Source organism: Vidua macroura, chromosome Z (genome assembly GCF_024509145.1).
Source record: "Vidua macroura isolate BioBank_ID:100142 chromosome Z, ASM2450914v1, whole genome shotgun sequence".
Classification (NCBI taxonomy): domain Eukaryota; kingdom Metazoa; phylum Chordata; class Aves; order Passeriformes; family Viduidae; genus Vidua; species Vidua macroura.
The window spans coordinates 14,124,578-14,149,923 of NC_071611.1; the positions used below are offsets into that span (position 1 = coordinate 14,124,578).

The 25,346-nt window shown below is 37.1% G+C and overlaps 1 protein-coding gene across 4 annotated transcripts in view; it reads left to right on the forward strand.

Moving 5' to 3' along the window:
* The window catches only part of TLE1 (TLE family member 1, transcriptional corepressor), a 72,786-nt gene extending 50,801 nt beyond the window's left edge, over positions 1–21,985 (forward strand). For 3 of the 4 annotated variants that reach the window (XM_054003249.1, XM_054003250.1, XM_054003251.1), the window contains exons 10-20: positions 23–76; positions 1,677–1,829; positions 2,675–2,819; positions 3,518–3,708; positions 5,142–5,218; positions 12,817–13,066; positions 14,704–14,951; positions 16,678–16,825; positions 17,221–17,371; positions 17,792–17,868; positions 18,211–21,985. In XM_054003249.1, the coding sequence (XP_053859224.1) occupies positions 23–76; positions 1,677–1,829; positions 2,675–2,819; positions 3,518–3,708; positions 5,142–5,218; positions 12,817–13,066; positions 14,704–14,951; positions 16,678–16,825; positions 17,221–17,371; positions 17,792–17,868; positions 18,211–18,318 (1,602 nt within the window). In that variant the 3' untranslated portion in view covers positions 18,319–21,985. The remainder of the gene's footprint in view (positions 1–22; positions 77–1,676; positions 1,830–2,674; positions 2,820–3,517; positions 3,709–5,141; positions 5,219–12,816; positions 13,067–14,703; positions 14,952–16,677; positions 16,826–17,220; positions 17,372–17,791; positions 17,869–18,210) is intronic. The other variant, XM_054003252.1, reaches the window with a different exon arrangement.
* The last annotated feature ends 3,361 nt before the right edge of the window (positions 21,986–25,346 follow it).

Here is a 25,346-nt window from a genome sequence, read left to right on the forward strand (position 1 = left end):
TATATTTATTTATTTTTAATAGGACAGTGATGGGGACAAGAGTGACGATAACTTGGTTGTAGATGTGTCCAATGAGGTAACTTTTTTCATTTTTGTAGTCTTGACATTTGCCTAAAGGTGAAAGGAAAAGTACATTTAGTTGTTAGAAGAAAAATAATCCTCTGTGGATATGTTAAAATATTCACAACTTCTCCTTTTTATTAGTACTATGTCTTCCTCTGAGCTTTATCTGGTTGCTGTCTCAGTTTTTCCTTCTGCTGTCTCAGTTTTTCCTTTCTCTCTGCAGTTAACATTCTGGCACTTCCCAGCTGCTCTGTAGTGTAGAGGGTTGTGGTGAACTGCATGTGGATGGCTGAGGTTTTCAAATTTCTGTCTTTGAATGAAAAAGGAAGACATTATCTAAAGTTGTATTTCATAGTAGGATTGTTATTTTAAAAATTACCTTAAAAATTGCTTGTATTTAAATCTCCTGCGTTAAAGACATTTTCCAGAAATGCTGTTTTTTTTTAGAATGAAGTTAGTTTACGAGATTTTCCAGAGATTGTAGACACTGTTTTTCTCCAGGGCTGAAATTTAGTAATGGCATCGAGGTAAAGGGATGGGTACTCCCTTTTCTTCATCTTTTATTTCATATAACACACAGATTTAGGAAGCCTGAATATGGTAGTGAGGTTCTTCAGATCTGTGAAAAGCACACGAAGAGAAGCTGGTAGAGAGAGAAGTGCCCACAGTAGCCCGAGGTGCCCAAACAATGTCAGCCAGGTAGAAAAATGGGTGTCCAAGTAGTGATTTTAGTAATCCTTTCAGAAGGTCGGCTTACAATGAACTGCTTAATAATCAGCCAGTAGACTTATTGCCCTTTTGTGAGGTGTGATTTCTCCCTGGTGCTATTCTTATGAGCCAGAGGAGCGTGGAGAACCTGCAGAGCTCTGATAGCATTGTAACTCATGGGGCTGGCTATTTCAAGTTAAAGTAAATGCAGAGAGTGCCTCTGGAACAGAGAAAAATAATCACCTGAGGGGTGATTTCAGTTTTCCTGTAGATGTAAGTGCCAAGGCAATTACAGATGGTGTTTAGCAAAAAATGTGACAGCTATTATGGCAAATAAAGATCCCTGTATAGGCCATTCTGCTTAAGAGTTGGACTTGATGATCCTTGTGGGTCTCTTCCAACTCAAAATACTCTGTGAAATCTGTGAAGGCATGAGTCTGCCTCTTCTTCTGAAGGTAGAGATAAGCAAGGTCTTTATCATCTATAAGAGGTTATTGAAATGTTTATTGCAACTAGCAGAGCTTGGAGAACTTACATGATAAAAACTGTGTCAAGTTACTGCATTTTCTGTTGGTCTTCCTTGCTCTTACCACATTTTCCACACTTGCTTTAGTTTGTACTTAGGAATCCTTGGAAGCTCTGTGCTTGAAAACCATTTATGATTACAGTGTAAAATAAAAACAGATTGCTTATTATGTGACTTTATGTACTTCTCTAGGCTGGTGAAGGGATTTCAGCTTTTTTTCTACAAAGATAACAAAAAGTCTTGTCATTTGGACTTACTGTTTAAATTCTTCTAGTTTGGTGGGGTTTCTTTGGTTTTTTCTCCCTTAAACTCCTTAGTGGTGTTTGTATACAAGTTTATGACACAGTTCTATGCTGTTCTTCCCTTCCCATTGTTTTAGGATCCTTCTTCCCCAAGGGCAAGTCCCACTCATTCACCACGTGAAAACGGTATCGATAAAGCCCGCCTACTGAAGAAGGATGCCTCCAGCAGTCCAGCATCTACAGCCTCTTCAGGAAGTTCCACTTCCCTCAAATCCAAGGAAATGGGTCTGGTAGGTAGCAGTCAGTGGTCCAGTTAGTCTTCTTTCTTGTAAAATCTGACTCTCCACTCTTCTGCATCTACTTGGCACAAATTGCCTCTCATTAAACATTTGAAGCTGAAATTGCCTACTCTTTTTCCGGATCTTTAAAGTATTATTGAGCTTTCTTCCTCAGCAGTATTTTCTGCCTTGTTTTGATTTCTTGTATTTCCTACATTTCTGTCAAATGAGTTGCAGATTTATTACAAGGAACAAGAGTGGCTTAAGCATTGGTTTGGTGGTATTTTTGGAAGTAATAATTTACGGTTTAGCGTGGCCTGTATATAGTCACTAAGAAGTTCTTCAGGCTTTTTTGTTAAACTTTTCTAAATAGGCTGTTATTCCTTGGAGGCTTTTTCTTGTAGTATCACTAATAATTTGATCTGATTCTCTGTGTCGTGGGTTTTGTTTTTTTTTGGTTTTTTTTTTTTGATACCATCAACTGTGGTGGTATTTTGGTTTTGCAGTCAGATTTTCTGTGTCAAATAATAATTGAGATATTAATGATTTCAAACTAAAGTGGTTTGGTAATGCATACTGTATTTTCCTGAAGAAAAAAATGAGCTCAGGCATTCCTTTTTATATGTCAGTAGAAGAGGGAAAATAACTTTCTACTTTTCTTATTTTAATTTTGGCAGCAATCAAAAAGGTCAACATTTCTCTCTCACGAGTTAATGTTGTCAGCATTGTGTGGATTTATGAAAATTGGCTAAGGGACTAGGTAGTAGGTGCCCAGCATCCCAGCTGCTGTTGTGATAAATTGTATAATATGGCCTGGATTAAAAATAATACTCATTTAATTTGTTTAATGATACCAGCATGAAAAAGCCAGCACGCCTGTTCTGAAATCCAGCACACCAACTCCTCGAGGTGATGTGCCAACCCCAGGCACTAGTGCAACTCCAGGACTCCGTCCAGGCCTTGGCAAACCTCCAACAATGGACCCTCTGGTTAACCAAGCTGGTAAATGCATTACCTCATGTTTTTTTATGGTTCCAAAATTAATCTTTGTTTTTACACATGTGACTGTTAACTAAATATATTGCTTTGTTCTTGATATCAAGAGAGGGCTTGATGAGAAGCAGATGTTTGGATTATCAGTAGTTTGAATATCTTTCTGTCTCTTAGTCTTCTTTGTTTACTTTTGTCTTTATCTTTTTTTGCAAATAATCCAGAGACCGAATGTAATATAAAAAGACTTCTCAGAAGTTTCTGGTACTTATTCTGCATGCAATTTCTTCTACAATCTTTGTCTGAGTCTACTAATATTTGCTGCAGTGCACAGCTTGACAAATGCCGGGGGAAGTTTACTTTTGCTATTCAGGCTGGTACACACAGTTGCTTCAGACATGAGCTGTGTAAACCATGTCTGTCAGCTTTACTGCTTAATTTGGCAAAGGAGAGATTAATGTAAACAGGGGAATATTACAGAAATGGAAATAGGTAATGCTAGAAGAGATTGCTAGAAGTAATCAGCAAGTTCAGACTTCAGTAGATCTTATTTACCTTGAAAAGAGCTGGTGGTACTGACAGATTATGGCAATGTTTCTTGACAGTGTGTGAGAGGGGAAGGTAAGGTGTTTTAGGGGAGGAAAAAAAAGGGCTTCTTTTCTGTATGCAGAAATACATAAATAAACCCACTTAATTTCGTTATTCTGTAGCTGCAGGTTTGCGGACACCGTTGGCAGTACCCGGACCATACCCTGCTCCATTTGGAATGGTACCTCATGCTGGCATGAATGGAGAGTTAACCAGTCCAGGGGCAGCCTATGCCAGTCTGCACAATATGTCACCCCAGATGAGTGCTGCTGCTGCTGCAGCTGCTGTGGTTGCCTATGGACGATCTCCTATGGTAGGCCATACGTTGCATGCAATCTCAGTCCTGTGAGTTGTGGTTCACTGAGAAAAGCTGCATGCTTCATTTAGCACTGCAGAATTCCCAACTCGTAACAGTGCCAGAGGCTTGACAGCTTCACTGCATGCTTCACTTTGCTGAAGAAACAAATTTCAGTGTGGCTGAAGAAACAAATTTGCACCTTGAAAACAAAGAATTTCAGTGTATTAATGTATGTTTTCTTTGTCCTTCACCTTCATCAAGGCTTTAACTGATGAATAATTGCCAAAACCTTATTTTGTGGTGCTGTAAATGAAAAAGTAGTTTTGGTACACGTAAAGTATTTCACTGTAGCTGTGGACATCTGCTTTTTTGTTGCTGGGCCACATTTGTATTCCATATAGACATAACAAATTAATCTTGAAGCATGTAAAAGTCTTTTTATCTGTGTCTCTGTCCCTTTGTTGGGTTTTTTTGCGGAAATCAACCTGAGTAGTTGGTCAGTACCTATTTTGGAGCTCTGAGATCAGGTGTGTTAAGAATACTTGCCGTTGTGGGTGTAGTAAGTAATGGAACCTGGTAGTTATAGTGGCTGTCACACAGAATAACCTAGGGACCTGATTCTGTAAACATGAGCTTGATGGCAGCTTTCTGCATAGACAAACTTACCTACTTGTAAATTTGCAAAGTTGGATTTATACTTGTCAACTTCTCATTATTGTTTCTATGACCACTTTTTTCAAACTGGTAAACAGGGCTTTTGTGTGAAAATGTGCAAATTTTAAATAGCCTACACCCTCCTTTTAAAGCAATAACAATGTTTATTCTAATGTAATGTTCAGAAGAAAAACAAAGTCTTTTTGGTCAGAATTTCTGCTTGGATTATTTTATAAACATACTCAAGATATAAAAATTCAGTGGAATTGGAGTATGTAAAGAGAATGTTGTTTTTTTAAGCTGCGGACAAGCTTGTTTGCACCCCACAATGTGTCTGAGAGATCTCTCAGCTGCTGTGCCCACACAGAATGCTGTGGAGGCAGTGAGATCTTAGGTGGGACCCAGAGCTACTTTCCAGCACCACACTGTGCCAGCCTGAGCAATGCTAGCTCTCTCAGGAGTGAAAAGCACTGGCATAGCTTGGTGCTGATATGGACTCTGATTCCAGGGCTAACACAGGACTCTCCCTGCTAACCAGGACTGCTGGGTAATGCTCAGTGTGTGAATGCATGATAAATTATTTTCTGCTTTTGTATGAGTGCTTCTATCAGAAGAATACTCAGGGAAAAGGTCTGGGTTTTGCCCCACAGTGGAGGGTCATGCAGTTAACCGATACTGTGGGTAAAAGTCACCTTTTGATTATATGCGTAATATCTTGGGAGTGGAGAAAAGAGACTTGCTGAGAAATGGATGAGAAATTCCAAGTGTGAGATTAATTCACTTTTTGTTGTCAGGTTGGGTTTGATCCTTCTCCTCACATGAGAGTACCTGGAATCCCTCCAAATCTAGCAGGGATTCCTGGGGGAAAACCGTAAGTAACTTTTAACATTTTGGTAACATCTGCAATATTTAGAGGGTGTTACTAGAGGACACAAAGAAAAACGATGTACCACAGCTATGGTCACAATGAAGAGACTAACTTCATTTCCTCTGACTCCAACATTTATAGCTTTCCAAAGGTGCCAGTGGATTGGAGGGTGAAACTACCTGTACATCAAATTTCTCCTCCTCTGTGAAGGAATGCAAAACAATAGGTTATTTACAGAAAGTTATGTGAGAAAGTTTTCTACAAGAATGTAAACTCAGAAGGCTTTAGAAAATCTTAAAAAATCAGGGCGACAAGAGGGAATGAAGTTATATTTGTCAGTGAAAAGGGATTTCAAAGGGTATCTTGTCTGGTTGTTTTTAAGAGGGTGTTTTAGACTTCTCTAGGTAAAACCTGCAGCATAAAAGTTCTCAAATGGTAGTTGTCATATCCCAAGTTGTCATTTCCAAGTTGTTGAAAGTATACTTTAAGGTTTTTTTTATTTCATTCTTTCTGGGGGAGGTTAAAGGGATGACAAACTAAATGGTAAATAGTGGTAAAATGTGTTAGATAAAAATATGTTGAAACTAAAATTTGCACTACACCAGGATAAATGTGTATTGCAGGCTCCTGGTCTGGCACTTATTTTATCAGGCATGAGAGTCTGCAACTGATGACAGTAGGTATCTGGAGCAGTTACTTTAGCAACAAATTACACACACTTTGCATAATGGAGCAAGCTATTTAGAACTTTTGTGTGAGTGCAGCTGGAGACCAAAAGGATGATGAAGCAGTTGTGGAGCAGGTGGTGCATAGATGTAGAAGAGTTTCCACAGTAAGTTATTTTTATTTAAAAGTTTTGATTATTGGTGAAGCAGTTATTAAATAAAATGGTTCTGTGATGCTGTGACTTATTGACGTTTCAATAAAATAAGTTCAGCAGCATACATGAGATGTTTCAGTAATTTGGCTTTGGTAGACCATTGACCCTGAACTTAACCAATGCAGTAGACTCATAAGCATGTATGACCGCTGAAAATATGCAATTAATATGTTTAGGTATTTCTGGATAAGTAGTCTATGTGGGTACTAACAGAAGAAATTTAACTCAGCTGTTTTTCTGGAGAGAATGAAGTAGAGAGAACTAACAGATTTTTCAACACTCTGTTAGAACTTGTTCTTTGTTCACACTTGGCAGTCAGTCCTGACTTCTCTTACAACAGGAACTTGCAATTAGAGTAGTTTTTCTCTACCTAGGTACTTAAAAAATTTTGAAACTTATTTAACATGTTGGACTTTCTGTGCAGGATGTTCATGTTACATAATGTCTGTTTACCAATCTACATTTAATTTTTCCTTTTACAGTTTCAGGAAACATTTAGAAACTATTACTTTTAGGATGCTGTGGTGAAAGTTATATCCTCACACATTTCTGTTTGCTTTGATTTTGGACTAGTGATACCTTGTAGTGTCTTGCAAACATCCTTGAAAGGATACCAGATTACAGGCCAAAAAAAAAGTGTATTTTCTTCTGATCTTTTCCTATAAGAATAGGAAAGCAGCAAACTTAGTTTGGAAAGCCATCCTGAATATGTTTTTGTGGTTATCCACCATGCTTCTGGGAACAGGCATAGCTATCTGTTGACAGTGTGAGAAACCTGTTAAATCTTGGTTGTACTTAAAGTTGGTGGTGTGTTGACAAGATTAGCCAAGTGAGGGCTCAATGAGTTGATGTTGTGTATCAAATGTGGTGTATTTAAATTTAGTGCAGTAAAGGTCAGGCTTTGTACTCAAAATTCAGACACAGTCTTGCTGACTTTCATAGAATTTGCCATACTTAAATAAAAAGTATACTTTTAAAAATTGCATAATTGAATGGCTCTAAGTTTTTACTTCTAAACAAATGTATTCATAAGCTTTCAATAACATATTTCATTGCTTTGCAATATTTTATATTGTAATCTAGCAAAACCTATTTTTGTTCAGAAATTTTGTTCACAGAAATTTTCTGTGGCTGAGTTCTAGCTGTTACAGTGTTCAAGGACAGGATATGTATAGTGCTCTACTTTGTATCCTGGTAATTTAGCTGAATTACTGGGGTGGGAACTGTGTGGGGGGTTGCTTGTTTTTTTTTAATGTTTTTGCTGCTTTATTCATACTGTTTCATATACTGCCTACTTTGATACATTCTCCCTAGTCGCCACTTCATTGAATGTGTTCTGCAATGTTTAGGGTTTTTTGTGGTCATGTTACTTGTATATTTCTTCTAAAATTACTTGTTTATCTTAGTGAAGCAAGCCTAAAATTCCATAAACTCATGGAATTGACAGCTGTAAAACAATCTCATGTTTTAGTCTCGATTGGCTAGATGCTGTCTGCTACCTACAGCATTTACGAGTATCTCACCTGCTTCAGGTTTTTCTCCTGTAGTTTCTCTAGAGAGCAGATATAACTGTGCAAACTGGTGGAGTATGCCTTGTTTATTTTCAAAGTCAGCCTTTTTCTTGACTGGTGATATGGTGACACATTGAATTTGTTTTATTAGATGTGAAGTTTTAGTTGCAAGTGGTACAGAGAATTTTCAAATTGAACTATTGAATCCCCACTCATGTTATGCTTTAGGCTGCACATTTTTTATCAGTGGTTATGGTTATACTGTTTTTTCACCCAAAAGAAAATTATGCTCCCTTCTTTCTAAAGAACAGACACTTCTGATAGCACACAGGTTTTTTTAAGCCTTGTATGTTCTGAGGTCTGTTACTGACCTGCTTGTTTGAAAAATGTGTAACCTGTTAAACACTTGGACATGAACATGTGGTGTCTTGAGTTGAATGCTTTTGTTCTGATGCATTTTAATATGCCCTGGACTGTGAGTTTTTGGTGTGTTAATTTTTATTATTTTTTTTTCCTCTTTACATAGTCTTTCTAACAAGTACTTAGCTTTTATTCTTATGGATTTCTGGTTTTTGTGAACCATGCCTTCTAAGAGCTGGATTTTGGACTAAATACAGAGTTTCAAGATGAGTGGTAAGATTTATGTCCACAGTACTGCTTCCCTGGTGTCCAAAATTCTGAATTAATGGTAGTATTGAGGACAAATATATTTTTCAGCATGTTTTCCCAGACAGTGAAAATTGCTGAAAATATATGTTTATTATTTTAGTAGGAAAGGGAAATTTTACATGGTAAATGTTAAATCTTCCTCCTTCTACTTATAAGCTGACTTTTCACTGTGTTTGTGGAGAGGTATACTCTACTCTTTTGGAATTGCTTGATTTCAGTTCTGTTCTTCAGATCTTCATATTTTTACAGTGAACATACAATGAGAAATTTTGTAAAGGAAAGCTAATTTTACTGTATTATAAGAGATTAAGGGCTGTGTGCATCCCTGCCATTTATCTCTAAATAGAATCATTTGGTGACATGTATGAAGATGAAAATTTAGTCATTTCTGTACAAATATGTCTATCCTTATTTCTTGGCATTTTGTTCTATATGATGAAGCAACACACTCAGATATTCACTGTTTCTTGTGATAATTACAATTAAAAATTATCTGGAGTGCAAAGAAAAGCTGAAATCAAAATGCAGTTGTGAATGGAAGGAACTCTTTGCTTTCATGTTTTGCTGTCAGGGGTATTGTTCTGCTAGTTAAAGAAGTCTGCTTGAATTGAAGGGATGAAGTGGAAGTTTTTGAGGGTTTTTTTTTTAAGACGTTACTTTAGTAGGCAGGAATTGTGTGCATTTGTAGATCAATCTGAATACCTAGAGTAGCTGGCAGGTAGTTTAGTTAATTTGCTGTATTCTTGGATAATGAATTAATTATCCTGAACTCTCCGCAGCATGTCAGATGATACTTACTTGCTGTATACTTATTTGGAAATTGGAGAATTAAGCTGAGAAACTGGTTTGTATTAGTATCACTTAACCATGTTGCTGTGCCCAGGAACTCTGCAGGTTCTCAGTGCTGCTTTGACATATGTGAGAGAAGTCTCTGGATACAGTAATTCAGAAGACTATTTCCATTATTCAGAAATAATATAAGTATACTATTTCTCAGAACTCTTCTAAGCAAAAGGCACAGAAGTTTGTCTTGTAATTGTTGTTGTCATAATATTCTGTTAATATGTATTACTTGACATGTACTTAGTGTATTTTATATTAAATTTTAATTGCATTTTTATAAGATAAAATTATGGCTTTGTTGTTAGACCAACACAACGAAGGACTCTCCTTTGACCAAAGAGGGCTAATCACAGAATCCATTATAGGATAGCCATCTTTCACATGGACAGAATGCTCTGAGTGAGACACAAAACTGTGTTAGTCATGAGACTAAACAGCAGTTTCTGGCATACATAGTCAGTTCTAAAAGAAAAATGGGTGGTCAAAAGGTGCCTGTTAAGAAATCGTAAGCTTTAGAGAACTCAAGAATTTGCCAGATTTTGCTAGTTGTTGACTCCTTTGAGGTTAGATAATGAAAATTCTTGACATTTTTGAGAATTGAGGCCTGTGAATATGTCTAGTGCACTAGAAATTAAATCTTCTGTAGGTATGGAACTGTAAGTATAGTCCTTCCCAGAAGTAGCAGGATCTCTCTCATGATGAAGAGGAAGCCAAGGGCTGCAGTGTTTGAGCTGCAAACAGTCTCTTTGCACTGCTGCTGTCTCCTACGTTCTTCTGGAGACAGGCACTTCTCCATGTCCAGGGAGTGTCTGGAGTGTCAGTCTGGCAAGCCATGCAAGCCTTTTCAAGGTTAAAAGGTATTGTGTAGCAAAAGTTGTACCATAATACCTAGCAGAGACGAGTCACTAGACTACCATACTGTAAGTATGCTGGCAGTGGTGATGTTAGCATTACATGGGACATATCTTCAAGCAAACAGGAGCATTTACTGTTTTGTGTGCTTGTCTTGGCAGAGGGATTTGGCAAAGTGTAGCCATTTCTTTCTACAGTGGATTGCAGATAAGTTGCACTGTAGAAAAAGCTGTCTTGACTTGTGAGAAACTATTGCTGGTCTGTTTGTTAGGCCATCAAAACTCAGTCATCCTGCGTCGTGATCAACCAGTCTTAGAAGCAAAGGCTAAAAAAGAGGGACTGCTTCTATGATTAGTATAGCCCCACTTTAAACACAGACATAGTAGTAAAATTCTACATGATTAAAAAATACACTGGGTAGGCCTCTGATGTTTCAAAGCATAAGAGTCACTACAGTTCTACAGTAAACAGAAAGTACTTGAAAAATGTTTCTATTGTCTCCCTCATACCTCATCTCAGCAAGAACTGAGGAGCTCTGTGTATGCACCTAAGCATTTCAAAACACTAATTATTTAGGTATTTTGAATTGAACAGAACGTTTAAGCTGTAACCTTCAAATAAAAAAAAAATCATGGACAAGTAGATTATTAATCTTGGACATGCTGGAAAAAATTGTCTAATACATGCTTCATTGTTTTGTTTCAGTCCATGATAAAAGCAAGGGCGGGCTGAAACTTCAAAGTTGTACAGTTCTGTGTACTCTTACTGCTAACAAATACTCTGCAACTGACTTTGATCTGGGGCAAAGCTTTTCAGTGTCTTAATGCTATAACTCTATTTTTGGATTCTGGAGATGAACCTGAGCAGTTCAGCCTCAAGCAACCTTGTTGCCACTCCTATTCTGCTTCCTCTCCTGTCCTGTATCTGATCTATTTAGTGACTACCTACTTTGGGACAATCTTGTCTCTCTTCTTCACAGAAAGGAATGAGTTTCTAGTTAAGCCTTTATCATTACTGTAATTCTTCATACAGAAAGCCAGAAAGGGTCACATGGGACAAAATACATTTGATATACTGTGTGCCTTGTGTACATGTAAGGGAGCGAACATTGCACTTCCTTTCTTACCTTACATTTCCCATTCCTGACATTTCTGTGCAAAAAAAAGATGTCATCTTTTGCACTTGCTCCTTCTCTATTTGTGTGTACTCTCTGAGTAAGCTTTCTGCTTATACGCCCAACCATGAAACATGAATGAGTATAGGAATTGCCTACATATGCACTATTTCTCCTCTGTTTAAGAGCAGTTACTTTTAACCAGTTTTTACCCTTCACTTAAGAAAAAAAAACATGATATTGGATGAATTGACTATTTCCAATCTTAGTTTCTGTATGAAAGAGCTGTGGAGTTCTTTCATCTCTCCTCACGGTTTTTCGAAGGAATATCTTATGCCCAGGAGCAGAGCAGATTCAGTTGCTTTGTGATGTCTGTTCCAGAACCAAGCATCTTCCTTGTTTCTTCATTTCAAACTGTGTGGTACTTGGGAACATGTAATAAAATACCTTGAAAATACTAGCTTATTATTCAGGATAGAAGATTTAATAGAAATACCTGTTGCTGGGTTCTTGAAAGATGGATGGGATACTAATAGTTGAACTACAGTGATTGAAGATTTCTGAGAAAAAAAGTAGATTTGGAAAAGAAAGGGAAGTTCTGAACAAAAGATTATATTAGAAAAATAAATGTTTCAGTAGGGAGATGGCATCTTATTAGTGAAAGAAAAAAAGAGAATACTCATCTCTCACCATTTTTTATCCACTTCAGCCTCCTGAAGGATGCTGTGGATGTAACAACAGCATCAAAAGCATGAGCTATGGATGCACTTACAACAGAAGTAACAGAAAAGGAGCTCACTAGTGTAGCAAAAACCAGTCTTTTACAGCAGTATTTTCATTAGTAGTTAAAGCAAACAAAGAACCCCCCCACACCTGAAATCTTTATTAGTTGGTATTTGTGCCCTTGTCCTTGAGCAGTGCTGACTTAGTTTTCAGTGACCATGAAAAAATAATTTCATGTACTTCCCCTGAGTAGTGTTTTTATTCAGTGCTAGAATGTCACTTACTCAACCCTCAGTTTCCACAAACTGGAAATCATGCAATGAATACAAATAAAAGGTATTTCTGAAGTGCCAAAAGTACCTGGAAAACTGAGCCTTTCCAGTTTTTCAATGTACAAATTCAAGAAAACATAATTATGAGAAGGTGATATCAGCTTTCTGGTGAAATCTGTGTGCAACCACTCTATGTTTCTATTTTCTGTTTAAAGCACTACTTACCAGCTGGAAAGAGGGGTATATGAGCACAACCAGTGGTGATGTTGCAGATGAGGTGCAAGAATCAAGCAAAACTTTGGCTTGTGGTACTGCAAGGCAACAGGTGCAAGCCTCATGGAAGGAGGGTAGTGCCTGGTGGGGGACTGCTGCTGTAAGACTTGTGATGACGAGACTTGCAGCTGCTAGCTAGAAACCAGGGGCTGAAAGGTCTTTTGATTATCTAAGTGGCTAAGGGATAGCAGCCATGACCTTGGTCTGTAGAGTTAAGGGTGGAATTTAACCTGCTTCCCCATTACACAAATACTTTGTCTGAGTCAAGTTGAAAATTTCTATTGTGAATCTTTGTCTCCATCTGAGGTTTCATCTGCCTGTATTACTTGGCACTGTAGTTCTGATTTTTGTGCATGATTGGCAAAAAAACTAAAATTAAAAATACTGTGTTTTTCTTGCATTGTAGTTCTGTAACGGCTGATTTTTTAAATTGTTTTGTCTTCTCTCTTTCCCTTCCCCAAAAGAGCCTACTCCTTTCATGTTACTGCAGATGGTCAGATGCAGCCAGTTCCTTTCCCTCCTGATGCCCTCATCGGTCCAGGAATCCCTCGCCATGCCCGTCAGATCAACACCCTGAACCACGGGGAAGTTGTGTGTGCAGTTACCATCAGCAACCCCACGAGACATGTGTACACGGGTGGGAAGGGGTGTGTCAAGGTTTGGGACATCAGTCAGCCTGGCAACAAGAGCCCTGTCTCTCAGTTGGACTGCCTGGTAGGTGAACAGGAATTTATGCACAAGGGTAGCTTCTCCTTAGAGACTCAAAAAAAAGTCCTTGTTTGGATTTTGTTCATATTAGAAGGAAATAGCAGGCAGATCTGTTTCCAGATGTCCTTTTTTTCTTCAATACATAACGGTGTTACAGAGAATAGTGCTGGTTTGTTTAGTGATACTTATCACGGAGGGTCAATAGAACATGTATGTCATGTTTTGAATAAAACGTAATATTTTTTTCCCCTTTCTAGTTATACTGATGATTTTTGTGCAGGAGTTTAAAAGGAATGTAGCTTGTCTTATGCAGGGCTGCAGAGAACCTTCCTAGGTCTTTCACTCACACAAGGACCAAAAACCTCATTTCTGTAAGATGATAGCAGCCACATGCTGAAAATAATGTGACACGTACCAAAGGTCACTTAAAGTTTCGCTATGAATTTTGTTCATGATCCACTAGTTATACATATAGACTGGTTATTTTCACATGTGCAGGGTACAAAAGGGACTGGGTACAATAGTATAGGTAGCTGAAAAGTTAACTCAAAAAAGGTAATGGCAGTAAGAGATGCTTCTCACTGGAAGCAGCATAGAGGTTTGTACAGTGTTAACTGAGAAGACTTAATGTTGTCAAGCACAGCAATACGTATTGTAAATGAAAATTCTAGCTTCAGTGTAGATCCAATTAAATGTGGTAGGGGTTTTTACCCTTTATCCTTTCTTTACTGCTATCATTTTGTAATTGCTGAGTAGTAATAGTGAAGTTGAATATTCTGTTCTGGGGCAGGTATATCTGTCTGGATGCAGAGCCTTCATGTTAGTTAGGGAGCAGTAATGACTGATTAAGTCAACATTTTCACTGCCCTACTTACTGCTCCTTTCCTGTAAATTAGAAGAAATATACCATAATAGAAATGCTGTTAACTAATTCTTCCAGTGTTTTTTTTCTGTCTTGAGTTACATATCTTAATCATCAATTTTGTAAAAAAACTGTTGCCAGTCAAGCAAGGTGGTAATAAGGAAAGGTAGAAATGTCTTCTGTCACTAACTCCCCTGCAGTACCTCCAAATCAACAATAATATAATGAATGAGAGATCAATATGTACAATAAGAATAATGTTGAACAACAAAGGACCAACATAAATACAAGACCAAAACGGGAATCCTTAATCTTTCAACTTTAATACTGTGAATGCAAAATATTATTTAAAAGAAAAATTCAAAAATCTGAAGCACGTGAAACTAGAACGACATTTTCATATAGGGCTGTTAAATGCCAAATGAAAGGTCATTTGCTTTAATATTTCTATTGTTGGTGACCTTCACTGATGGAGTACATTTGCAGAAAAGCAAGCTTACTTTGGCTCTGTTTTTGTGTAATGAGATAGAAAACTTGCCATTTGTAAGGTTTGAAATAGAGTAGACTGTGGCAACAGGAGTCTGCAGTTTTAATTTTTGCAGCTGCAGTTTGTAATTAGTGATGAGAAAGTAGGTGTTTCCAACCTTTTAGGATCTCCTGGCTCCTCTTCATACCTTGGTAATGGAAAAAGTACCAAACTGCTTGAAACTGTGATGCAGTCAGAATTATATTAGTGGTCATTACTGGCAGGCATGTAACTGAGGTGATTTGTGTTGTACAGAACAGAGATAACTACATCCGTTCCTGTAAATTGCTGCCTGATGGATGCACCCTCATAGTTGGCGGGGAAGCCAGCACATTATCCATATGGGACCTAGCAGCTCCAACTCCTCGTATAAAAGCAGAGCTGACATCCTCAGCACCTGCCTGCTATGCTCTGGCTATCAGCCCCGACTCCAAGGTGTGCTTTTCCTGCTGTAGTGATGGGAACATTGCAGTGTGGGATCTGCACAATCAGACATTGGTCAGGTGAGTTGTTGTTTACAGAAAATTTTAGTAGAAGTTACTCTTTGGACAGCTATATAAATATTTCTCTCCCTGAATAGGGTTTATAACAGCAAAGTAAATAGTGTCTCTTATTCAGAGGAGAGGTTTACACCCAAGTCAGGCAGAAATTAGTTTTAGTAGCTTCAGCCTAGTCTTGGAAGATATGCTTTCAGGGCTTGTCCATAACCTGCTGTAATCAATGTAAAAGCTCCTGCAGGTCTTTATTATTTGGGATTGGTCTGCAGCTTTCTACAAGCAATGTTCTTGCTGTTTTGTTACTGGTATGGACTAAACATACCTTTTAGGGAACACTTTGAGGTTTGTTCTTTTCCTTTGTCTTAAGCCTTGTTAAGTAAAAAGGAGTATTTTCAATTCTTATTTAGCGATAGTAAGTAGTAAAATTAATCTTACAAAAGTGGTTGAAAGGGTGGATCCTCTCAGTTCTTTAGGAAAGTAGAGGGGCTTAGTGTTAAGATAAATTTAGTTTAGGCTTACCAAAGCAGTGATGGCTTACAATATTTTGAGAAGAATGAGTCTAATTTTGGAAAGTCTATAATACCTTGAAAGTTCTGAACACAAAAACTAAAGAATATGCTTAGTCTGCTGTGTTTCAGTTAAACTTCTGTATATCCATAATTAGCTGAAAATTACATGCAGAGAGTCATGTTAATGTGCATGCAAATTTTACTTTCTGTTGAACTTTAGGTCAATAAATACAATTTTAGTTATATAAAGTTTTCACTTTATCGTGTGCATGCTTAGTCCCTGTAAAGGCACACTCTGCGACATCTATACCCATCTGTGAATGTCCTGCTTTTTAAATGTTTTCTGTATGTGTTCCCACCACTTGTGTGCTGATCTTGCTGGTTGATAGCACATGGAATTTTGCAACCAGAGCTACTAAACAAAACATGCCGTGTGACCTTTCTGTGGCAGTTCTTGGTGATTCATACCCTTCCTTCCTAAGCTAGTTGTCTTTTCCCCACCTGCCCTCCACCTTTCACAGTGAGGCATAGGACTTTGCTAAAGCTAATTGCTGATGAAAAATGCAGGAGCTTCAGAATGCTTTTGGCAAAGGATTAAGAAAAACTTGAGATGACCTTCTGGTTGCTGAAAGCTGAGAGTTGCTAATGAGAAGGTTATAAAACAAACAGCTCCTTTTAGATTTTTCTAATCTCCTGCCACAGAGAATGCAACTTTGTGACTCAGCAATGGTTGTGTTTAACTATCTGGATCTCTATCTGGATCCCTTTCTGTTAGTATATCTGCTTGTTATTTATCTTCTTGACTTGCAGCCAAAGAAAAATACAGAAGCTGTTTTCTGAAATTGGAGGGTTTATTCTCTGACTGCTTCAATTTTATCTGAGTTATCCTTAGTGGTTTTAACTGTAGTTACTCTGCTTTAATATTCTCACAAGTGGGTTTGGTTTTTTGGGGGGTTTTGTTGTTTTGTTTTCTTTTTTCAAAACCTGATAGGAAATATTTGACTTTATACAGCTAGCCATGATGCAGATCATTTCTCTAGCACCTGGAAAATGTTTTTTTTTAATACTGGTAATTAATGCTCAGTGAGAGGGAGGGGCTGATTCTTGCTCATCATCAGACACAGAACAGATGACACATGTACAGAGTCCAAAACTAACACCACAACAGTGTTTACCTTGAGCTCTGGCAGGAAATCATTAGTCAATCTGGTTTGTTTTATCAGGCAATTCCAGGGCCACACAGATGGAGCCAGCTGTATTGACATTTCTAATGATGGTACCAAGCTCTGGACAGGAGGTTTGGATAACACTGTCAGATCCTGGGACTTGAGAGAAGGAAGACAGCTACAACAGCATGACTTCACATCACAGGTAACTGGATTTTCCTACAACTTGTGGCAATATGTGGGGTGGGAAGGAAACCCTTAGGATCAAAGGTAAGACTGAACCCAGTAGAACTGGCAGATTGTTCCCTCTCTTCCTTTTCGCTGCTCCCAACACAATATTTTGAAGCTTTTTTATGTGCTTAGATTGCAGAAGAAAATTATAGCCTGACACTACTCTTTTCCTATTTTTCTAAGTTGATATGTAAAAACAGGGGTTATTTAGTTAATCAAATTTTGAACTGCAGTTTTGCTATTGAACTATGTGAATTTGCCCTTATCTCTCTCTCTCTCTCTCTCTCCCTTTCCCAAATAATTTTAAATGTAGAAAAAATTATCTATAGGAAAAAAAATTAAAAGGTGTAAATATGGTATAATTTTCAGATATTTTCCCTTGGTTATTGTCCAACTGGTGAATGGCTAGCTGTGGGAATGGAGAGCAGCAATGTTGAAGTGCTACATGTAAATAAACCAGACAAGTATCAACTGCACCTTCATGAGAGCTGTGTGCTGTCACTCAAGTTTGCTTACTGTGGTAAGTTGCCCTGAACATAGAACTGGAGGTCAGGGCTCTTAATTCATGTTTTACTGATTAGTTATTTCATAGTCATTAGTTATTACATCTCAGTTTTTTAAGTAATGCATAAATATCTCTGCTTTATGAATTCAAATGCACTTATCTACAAACAGCCATCTGTTTGTCTAGAGGCTGCTGTGAGTATTGATTCATGTGTAAAAAGCTATTTCTTTTTGAAGTTTAGGGATTTCATAGTATGTAACATCCTGCAAACGTGCTGAGCATCCACATTGATTGTAAGCAAAAGTACTGTGTTGATGCATAGTAAGAGCTTATATAAGGATAATTAGTTAAAAATTTCATTGATGTGAATTGAAAACCCCAAATTTATCAGATGTCTCTTTCATGTTTCTGTAATCCTTCTTGTTTATATTCTAGGTAAATGGTTTGTGAGTACTGGGAAAGATAACCTTCTTAATGCATGGAGAACTCCTTATGGAGCCAGTATCTTCCAGGTGAGGATGACGTTGCTTTTAATGAAAAAAAAAACCAAAAAAACCCAAAACAAACCAAAAAAAAACCAAAAAAAAACCAACAAACAAACAAAAAAACCCCACAAAAACAAAACAAAAAACAAAACAAAAAAACCAAAAAAAACAAAAAAAACCAAAAAAAACCAAAAAAAAAAAAACAAAAAAAACCAACAAAACAAAACAAAAAAAAACAACCCAAACATGCAGAGTTCCAGGAGTGGATTCAGATATCTTCACATATGTCATCTACCTAAAATGAGATGATGAAATGAGGGTAAAAAGACTTCTTTTCAATGATGTAATATATTTCTATTTTTCTTCTAGTCCAAAGAATCTTCATCAGTGCTTAGCTGTGACATCTCTGTGGATGATAAGTACATAGTCACTGGCTCTGGAGACAAAAAGGCTACAGTCTATGAAGTTATCTACTGAAAAATATGATGGGGATATTCTTTTAGAGGTTGAACTGGGCCAAAATTGTTTGTAGAAGTAGAAAGGTTTTGAATTTTTGAAAGGAACAAAAGTGTTGAGGTTCCAGATCTTGCCATGAAACTACTCCAATTTTTCAAAATAGAAGGCAACATCCACCAACTAAGTGTTGGCTACGTGGACCAGACGGAACACAGAAGCAAGATGGACAAATGTAGCCTAGGTTTTTGACATAATTTTTAAAAGCCAAGTCTACTGAAGAATGTTGGAGCCTTTTATTTTTTTTCTTTTTGTGACCTCATGCAAATTTTACTCATTGCCTGAATATGGGGGATAAATACCTTTCTGTTCTTGCAGTTCAAGTTGCATTCTGTCCTGGGTAGAGCAGCAGTGTCTCAGATGAACTTGTTTCCTGATTTTGCATCTTGTGATATGTTTTTGTATTTTTGTTGAAGGTCAAACATTTGTATAAACTGTAAATATATTTAGTTTACTACAGTAAAGGCTTTAGTACCAACAACCAGTCTTCCCCCTTGCCCTCTCCCTGCTTGCCCTGCTTATTTAAAATTAAAAACCTTTTGGGGATATAAGTACCTTTTTAGAAGCAAAAGCAAACACTATGTATAGTTTGAAAATGGTGTCTTATTCTTTATAACTATTCTTAGATTCTTTTATCATACTTCAGAGTAGTTGATTTGACATACTAGGGTATCAAGTCCAGTAGATATTGTCTTGTTCTACGGAAAACTTAAAGTCAGTTTTGTACTAATTATAGTGTAAATATAAAAATTGAACATTTCATGAAACTGTGCAGTTTAAGTTTATTCTGATGTCCCATGTATATGTTCTTTGGCAGATACAGTAATACGTGCCTCATCATAACTCATTTGGTCATTTTTCTAGAAGAGGAGGTGACTTCTCTGTCCTTTATTTCCCCCAGCTGAACAGAATTCATGTGAGACTACATTTCAACTAAGTACATCAGAGCCTTTATTTGTTATATGAGGATGTCTGTGATTAGATAAGTTGCATCCTTCATGTTGTACGGAGAAATGGTAGTTAATGACCATTTCCTTTTTAAAGTCTTGTCTATACTTAGATACTCAGGTAAATTTAACTAAATTACCAAAAGTGTGAGTTTACAGGGGATTGCTTAAAGATGTTAAATTACTTGCAGAGTTGCAAGTGAAGTAAATTATCCTAAACTAAGTTAAACTTGCTTCTTAATTTCTTGTGAGAATATTGACAAAGGAATATTTTGGTTTTTAACTAATCCACTCTACAAATTAGTAAGAATTAATTTTCCTGAGTGTCCCACATTACGCAGGCCTGTAGACTCTACGTATTCATGCTGAGCAGTCTGAGTCTTTTCTGTTGTCACATCACTGTGTGACATCTGTGAAGAGCCATGATAAGCAGCCAGTTACCAAAGCTATGCATCTTCAAGTTTTCTTGGTGTACTCAAGAGCAGTGGATGAGGACAGAAGGTGTTCACTTTATTTAACTGCTATTTTTTCAGTCTAATGTGTTCTACCACTGTGTGCTAGACAACAGACTTTGCTGTTGCACTGGTGAGAGCCATACATTTCCTACATTCTGTAATTTGATTATAATTTCTGTTGATAACGGAGAATACAGATGAACAGAAGGATATCATTGAACAATTAGTTTAGATTACACAAATTGACAGAAGAAGAGCTGCTTTCTCATTTTACTAGCATTTGACGATGGCCTATGTCCTTGCTCTTTCAAAGACATGTAGCTAGGAAGAAACAAACTTGACTGACAGATGTGTTGATTGGAGAAGGAATTTTTCATCTGGGGGCAAATTTTATCTAAGTTTCTAGTCTGAAGAGACACAGGTTTTCTTTTCAATTTACATGACCATTCTACTGAAATCAAATTATAGCATCTAGAACTGTAATAGCCTTAACGTATTAACATTCAATTCAGAATGTAAAATATTACCCATTCAGGATCATCTGTCTCCTAGACTTTTAAAATTAACATTGTATCAATATGTATCCATATATATCTTTGATGATTGCTTCATTGTTAATTTGTAACTGTATGAAAATGACATTTTAGATGCTGGTCATGTTGCTTTCAGACAGTGGGGCAAAAAGCAGAATCATCAGGCTTTCCAAAGAATTAACTATATTTGCTACACTGAAATACTGGGAAATGCTATGCCATTTTTAAAAGGGAAAGTTTTAAAACAAGATTATTTACAAGATTACTTGATTTTTACACTTTTCATATTTAAATTTCTCTGAACATCTGGCTCTGGCAGTGATCATTGACTTTAGCAGCACTGGCAAATTTGCTTTAGTTAAGACCTTTTGGGTTTTTGCCAAACTGCTATCACCTTGGTTTTTACTTTATAGGTATCCTTTTGCTGTTCGTTGAAGTCAATATCAGAGGAACCAAGAATGCAAGTAACCTTACACATCTATATCAATTAAAAAAAACCCCACAAATGTAATTGGTTTGCTATATGTTGTGACATAGGGCTTGCTAATAAGATCACACTTGTCAATCAGGAGGTTGAAAATCATTGTGTCAGGAAAATCATAAAATACCTTGTTTTCTTGGCTTCTAGAATGTACAGTGTGTCAGAGCAGTTATGGAATCAGAAATTTATGTGAATGAATGTAATCATATTTGTACCATGTATTTCTTGATTGTAATTATGAAATTCATTCCTTTTTTCCTCCCATCATATCTTTAAGCCTTGTGTCTGAAAATTAGTGGATACATCTGAAAGCTTCTGGATGGATCATCCATACTTGTGGATGAGTAGTTCTCTCCATTTGTTGTTTCAGATTTCACTTAATGTTTATAAAATTGTGAGTCTTTTCATTTGTCAGACAGTAAACCATATTCTACTTGCAGATGTATTTTTAAATGAAAAATAGATTTGCTGAACTCCTAGCATATCTGTCTACGCAATTACCTAAAAGATGTAAAACTTTTGAAGCTTAAAACTTCTGTAAGTTCTTGTAGCCCTGTGTAAAGTAGTGGGTGGAAATATTGCATATTGAATGAAGAAACAGACTAACCAACATCATCAGTAACAGAAAAGGCACTGGGAAAACCATATGGGAAAGAGAAGTGCACCAGTAACTATTGTATAGGTAATTAATTTTTTTGTGGGGGGTCAACTTAAATACAGTCCTAAAAGATTCTTTTGGTTAGCCCCTTTTTGGGATAGTCTTTGTGTGCTGGGTGGCCTTCAGTATTCAGAGATGTCTGAATGCCACTCTGGCAAATGCTAGTTCTGAATAGAAGCAGGGAGTCCTTAAAAAAGACATTTTGGATGTCAGTGCAAAAAATAAGTGTTGAAGAGGGGATTTGTGGTAATACCAATTCAACTGAACAAAATCCTTTGTCAGCTTTAATATGTATATTTTGTATATGTGCACTTGTTATAACCCTTCATAAATCAATTGTGCAGAAAGTCATGATATCATTCCACACAATGTATTTGTCAGTGTGTCAGACTTTCTTTTTGATTATAATTCCAAGCATTGATATTTCCCCATGTTAGCCCACAAGCCACTGGTATCTGAAAAAGAATTTTCATCTACATTAGTTCTTTGTAACTCACTTGGCATTTCAAAGGCTTTGTTTCCTTTAAAGGAAAGAGAGAGCACTAAATGAACATCATTTTCACAGACTGTTACAACAAGTGTTATTTTTTAATATAAACATTAATGTAGAATCTGTCATCTAGTCTCATACATACTTCTATGTATGAATGATTGACCATAATTTTTGGGTCATATTTTTGCATTGGTGATGAAAGTAGAATTTCAGAAGCTTCTAAGTTACTCAAGTAGCTTTAACTCAGATTGACAAACTGATTTTTGGTTTTGATGTTTAATTCCTGATAGGGTTTTTTGTTTGTTTGTAATTTTGTGGAATGACCGGCCCACTTAGGAGCCCATGGGATTATGTAGTTTAGTTAGAATAGTCTTTCATATTTTTTTATTATATTGGTGCAATTTTGAGTTGATGGGGAAATTCCACCATTCTGTTAATTAAGAAAGGTGGATTTTGAAGTTTTTGGGCTAAGGAGGAGTACAGACTTCTGATTTCGCACTACTGATAAAGTGTTTACCCTTTAAATCACTTCACTGGATAATCTGGACTGACTCCAACTTTGCTGTCTCTTTGAAGGATTTTGGTTTTTTCTCCTACCAGAAACACACAGAAAGAATTTGAGAATGTAGGTCTATGTAAGACTTCAGCCAATTCATTCTGTCCTGCCAGACAGACATGACATACTTCATTACATAATGGGGAAGGTGAAGGAACTCAGAGTTGAACCTGACAAAAACCAGAATGCAGGAGAGTTCATGGCAGGGAAATTCATGGACAGAATCATTCAGTTAGAAAAACCCTCCAAGATCATCTCGTCCAACCTTTGACTGAACATTATGTGTAAACTAAACAATAGCATTATGTGCTGCTTCCAGTCATTTCTTGAACACCTGTGGGATGGGTGACTCTACCACTTCCCTGGGCAGCCTGCTCCAATGCTTGATAACTTTATCCATGAGAAAATTCTTCCCGAGGTCCAACCTGAACCTCCCCTGGCTCAGCTTGAAGCTGTGTCCTCTTGTCCTGTGGCTGAGAAGAGAGGCCAAGTGACACCCAGCTTGCTACAACCTCATTTCAGGGATTTGTAGAGTGATGAAGTCTCCCCTGAGCCTTTTCTCCATCTAAACAATCCCAGTTCCATCACTCCTTAAAAGACTTGTGCTCCGGACTCTTCAGCAGCTTCTTTGCCCTTCTCTGAACACACCTCAATGTCCTTGTCATAAATGGCCTAAAACAGAGCACAGGATTTGAAGTGCAGCCTTTCCAGTGACGGGGACAGGGAAAATCCCAGCCCTAGTCCTGCTAGCCACACTGTTGCTGACACAAAGCAGGACACCATTAGCCACCTTAGACACTTAGTCACACTGCAGGACGAGGGAAAATGAGAACATAGAAACATATACATTTTAGGTGTAATCTAACATGCAATTGCACAATTCACCTAGGATGAGATTTCAGTCAGAGTTCACTGATTTCTGTTTCTCTATAAAGTTGTTCAAATGTTTCTGCATAATTATTCAAGGACAATTGAGTTGTGTGTTTGAACTGGAAGTGGACATTTCTTTGATATCCATAAACATCTAGTCATCTCATCCTAAGAGGAAAGAGAGTTAACTCAAAGCCAGTTCTCAACATTTACTATTAACTTTTATTTCTGTAGCTCAAGATCTGCTTCCAAGCACTTGATAATCCCATTTTCAGCAGCATGCTCTCAAATGTCCCACTGCAGCTTAAGTGCTTAGTGCCGTGTGGTAGATTTTGCTAGGGAAACCAGACATATAAGAACTGTGTGCTTAAAAAAATCTGTCCTATGTCTTACTGACATTCCTGAGAAATTTACCCAGTGTTTCTACTCTGCTATATAGCAGAGCTCAAATATTCACTGAAACATGTTCTAAAATCAGCAAAAAGTGTGTTTTGAACATATTTGAAGCACATGGGTAGGCTTGGGTTTTTTTTTTTGTTTGGTTTATGTTTTTTCACAATTTTCTGTTAATTTCTTTTTTTCTTCTGACATTACTTTAAAAAGTATGAATTGAATACAACAAGGAAACATGAAGGGAAATCAGAAGAATGAATAATAGTCTTCAGAGGGCAGAATGTTGTTGAAGATGCAAAGAACCTACTGCTTCTATGATACATTAATTCTTGAGAGAGCTGGATTTCTATTTCCTTGAGGTTAAACATGCTGCTCAGAAAACTGAATACCAAAAAAATGTCTGTTGTGGGGACAAATGTTGGTTATCATTTTCAAATCTGAGCAGGGTTTTTTGTGGGGTTTGGGGTTTTTCCCCCCATATTTTTAAGGTCTGGGTCTCACAGTTCACTCTGAGAAGCTGAACAGCAGTCCACGTTCTTTCTGGCTCTATGCTCTACTATGCATTAATAAGAATTTAGTTGCCTGTTAATGATAGATACATGAAAATCTGATTGCATATTTTAGTGGGTAGCTGCATAATTATATTGGGCAGTGTCTGCTGAAATGATTTCCCTTACTAAAGCAAGCACTGAGATACAAGATAGCTGCATTATTCTATACTCATACTTCTATTGTTTATGGAATTCTTGGTTTGGCGTAGTTGACTCTTCCTAGAAAAAATTCTGTGGTGGTTTCTGAGGTAAAACATAAAGTTACGAGATTTTTCATGTCCTATAATTTCACATGTAATTTTGCCCATATTTTGTAAGGTTATGTTGATTCATAAAAGAGATGCTGCAAGGAACTCAACATTTCTGTTGTGTACATCTTGGCAAGGATTGCCTTTGCTATGTTCACAGCACAAAGGTATCTCTCAAACCCTGTTTCAAAACCCTGTTTTCTGCCAAATATGAGTTTGAGGTGACGATAACACATAGTCTGGAGACTAAACAATCAAACATACTGTTATCATTATCCCTTTTGTATATGCTGTCATTAACATAGAAAATGGAGATGATAGCCTGTAACTGCAAACAATAAATGCTGTTTTCCCTTTGAGCACTGATTTTAATGGCAATTTAAAGAAGTTAACAAGCAGAATGAAGGGGTCATAAATGAAAGATAACCCACAGCAGTTGGAAACTGAGAAATCCTTGTTACTTTCCTGGTAGTGAGCCTAATTTGTTTAAAATAAAATCCATCTGCTCATTTCACAGCCTTTGTCACATTTCCTTCAGCGATCCACAGTGGATTACACTCTTACCTTAAAACCTCTCTGCAATTATGATAAGTTAATAACTCTTATTTTGTGGTTTGCTGTAGCATAAAGTTTTGCAGACCAAGGAAGATGCCCTTTATTCTTAAAGAATAGTCAGCTATTGGAATTTTTTTTGCAGTTGGACAAAATTTTTTAAAAATTAGATTTCAAATAAATATGCAATCTGATGGCTTTGCAAATTCAAAGTGTTTTCTAATTGTTGATGAACAGCCCAAACAGTGCTGTTAA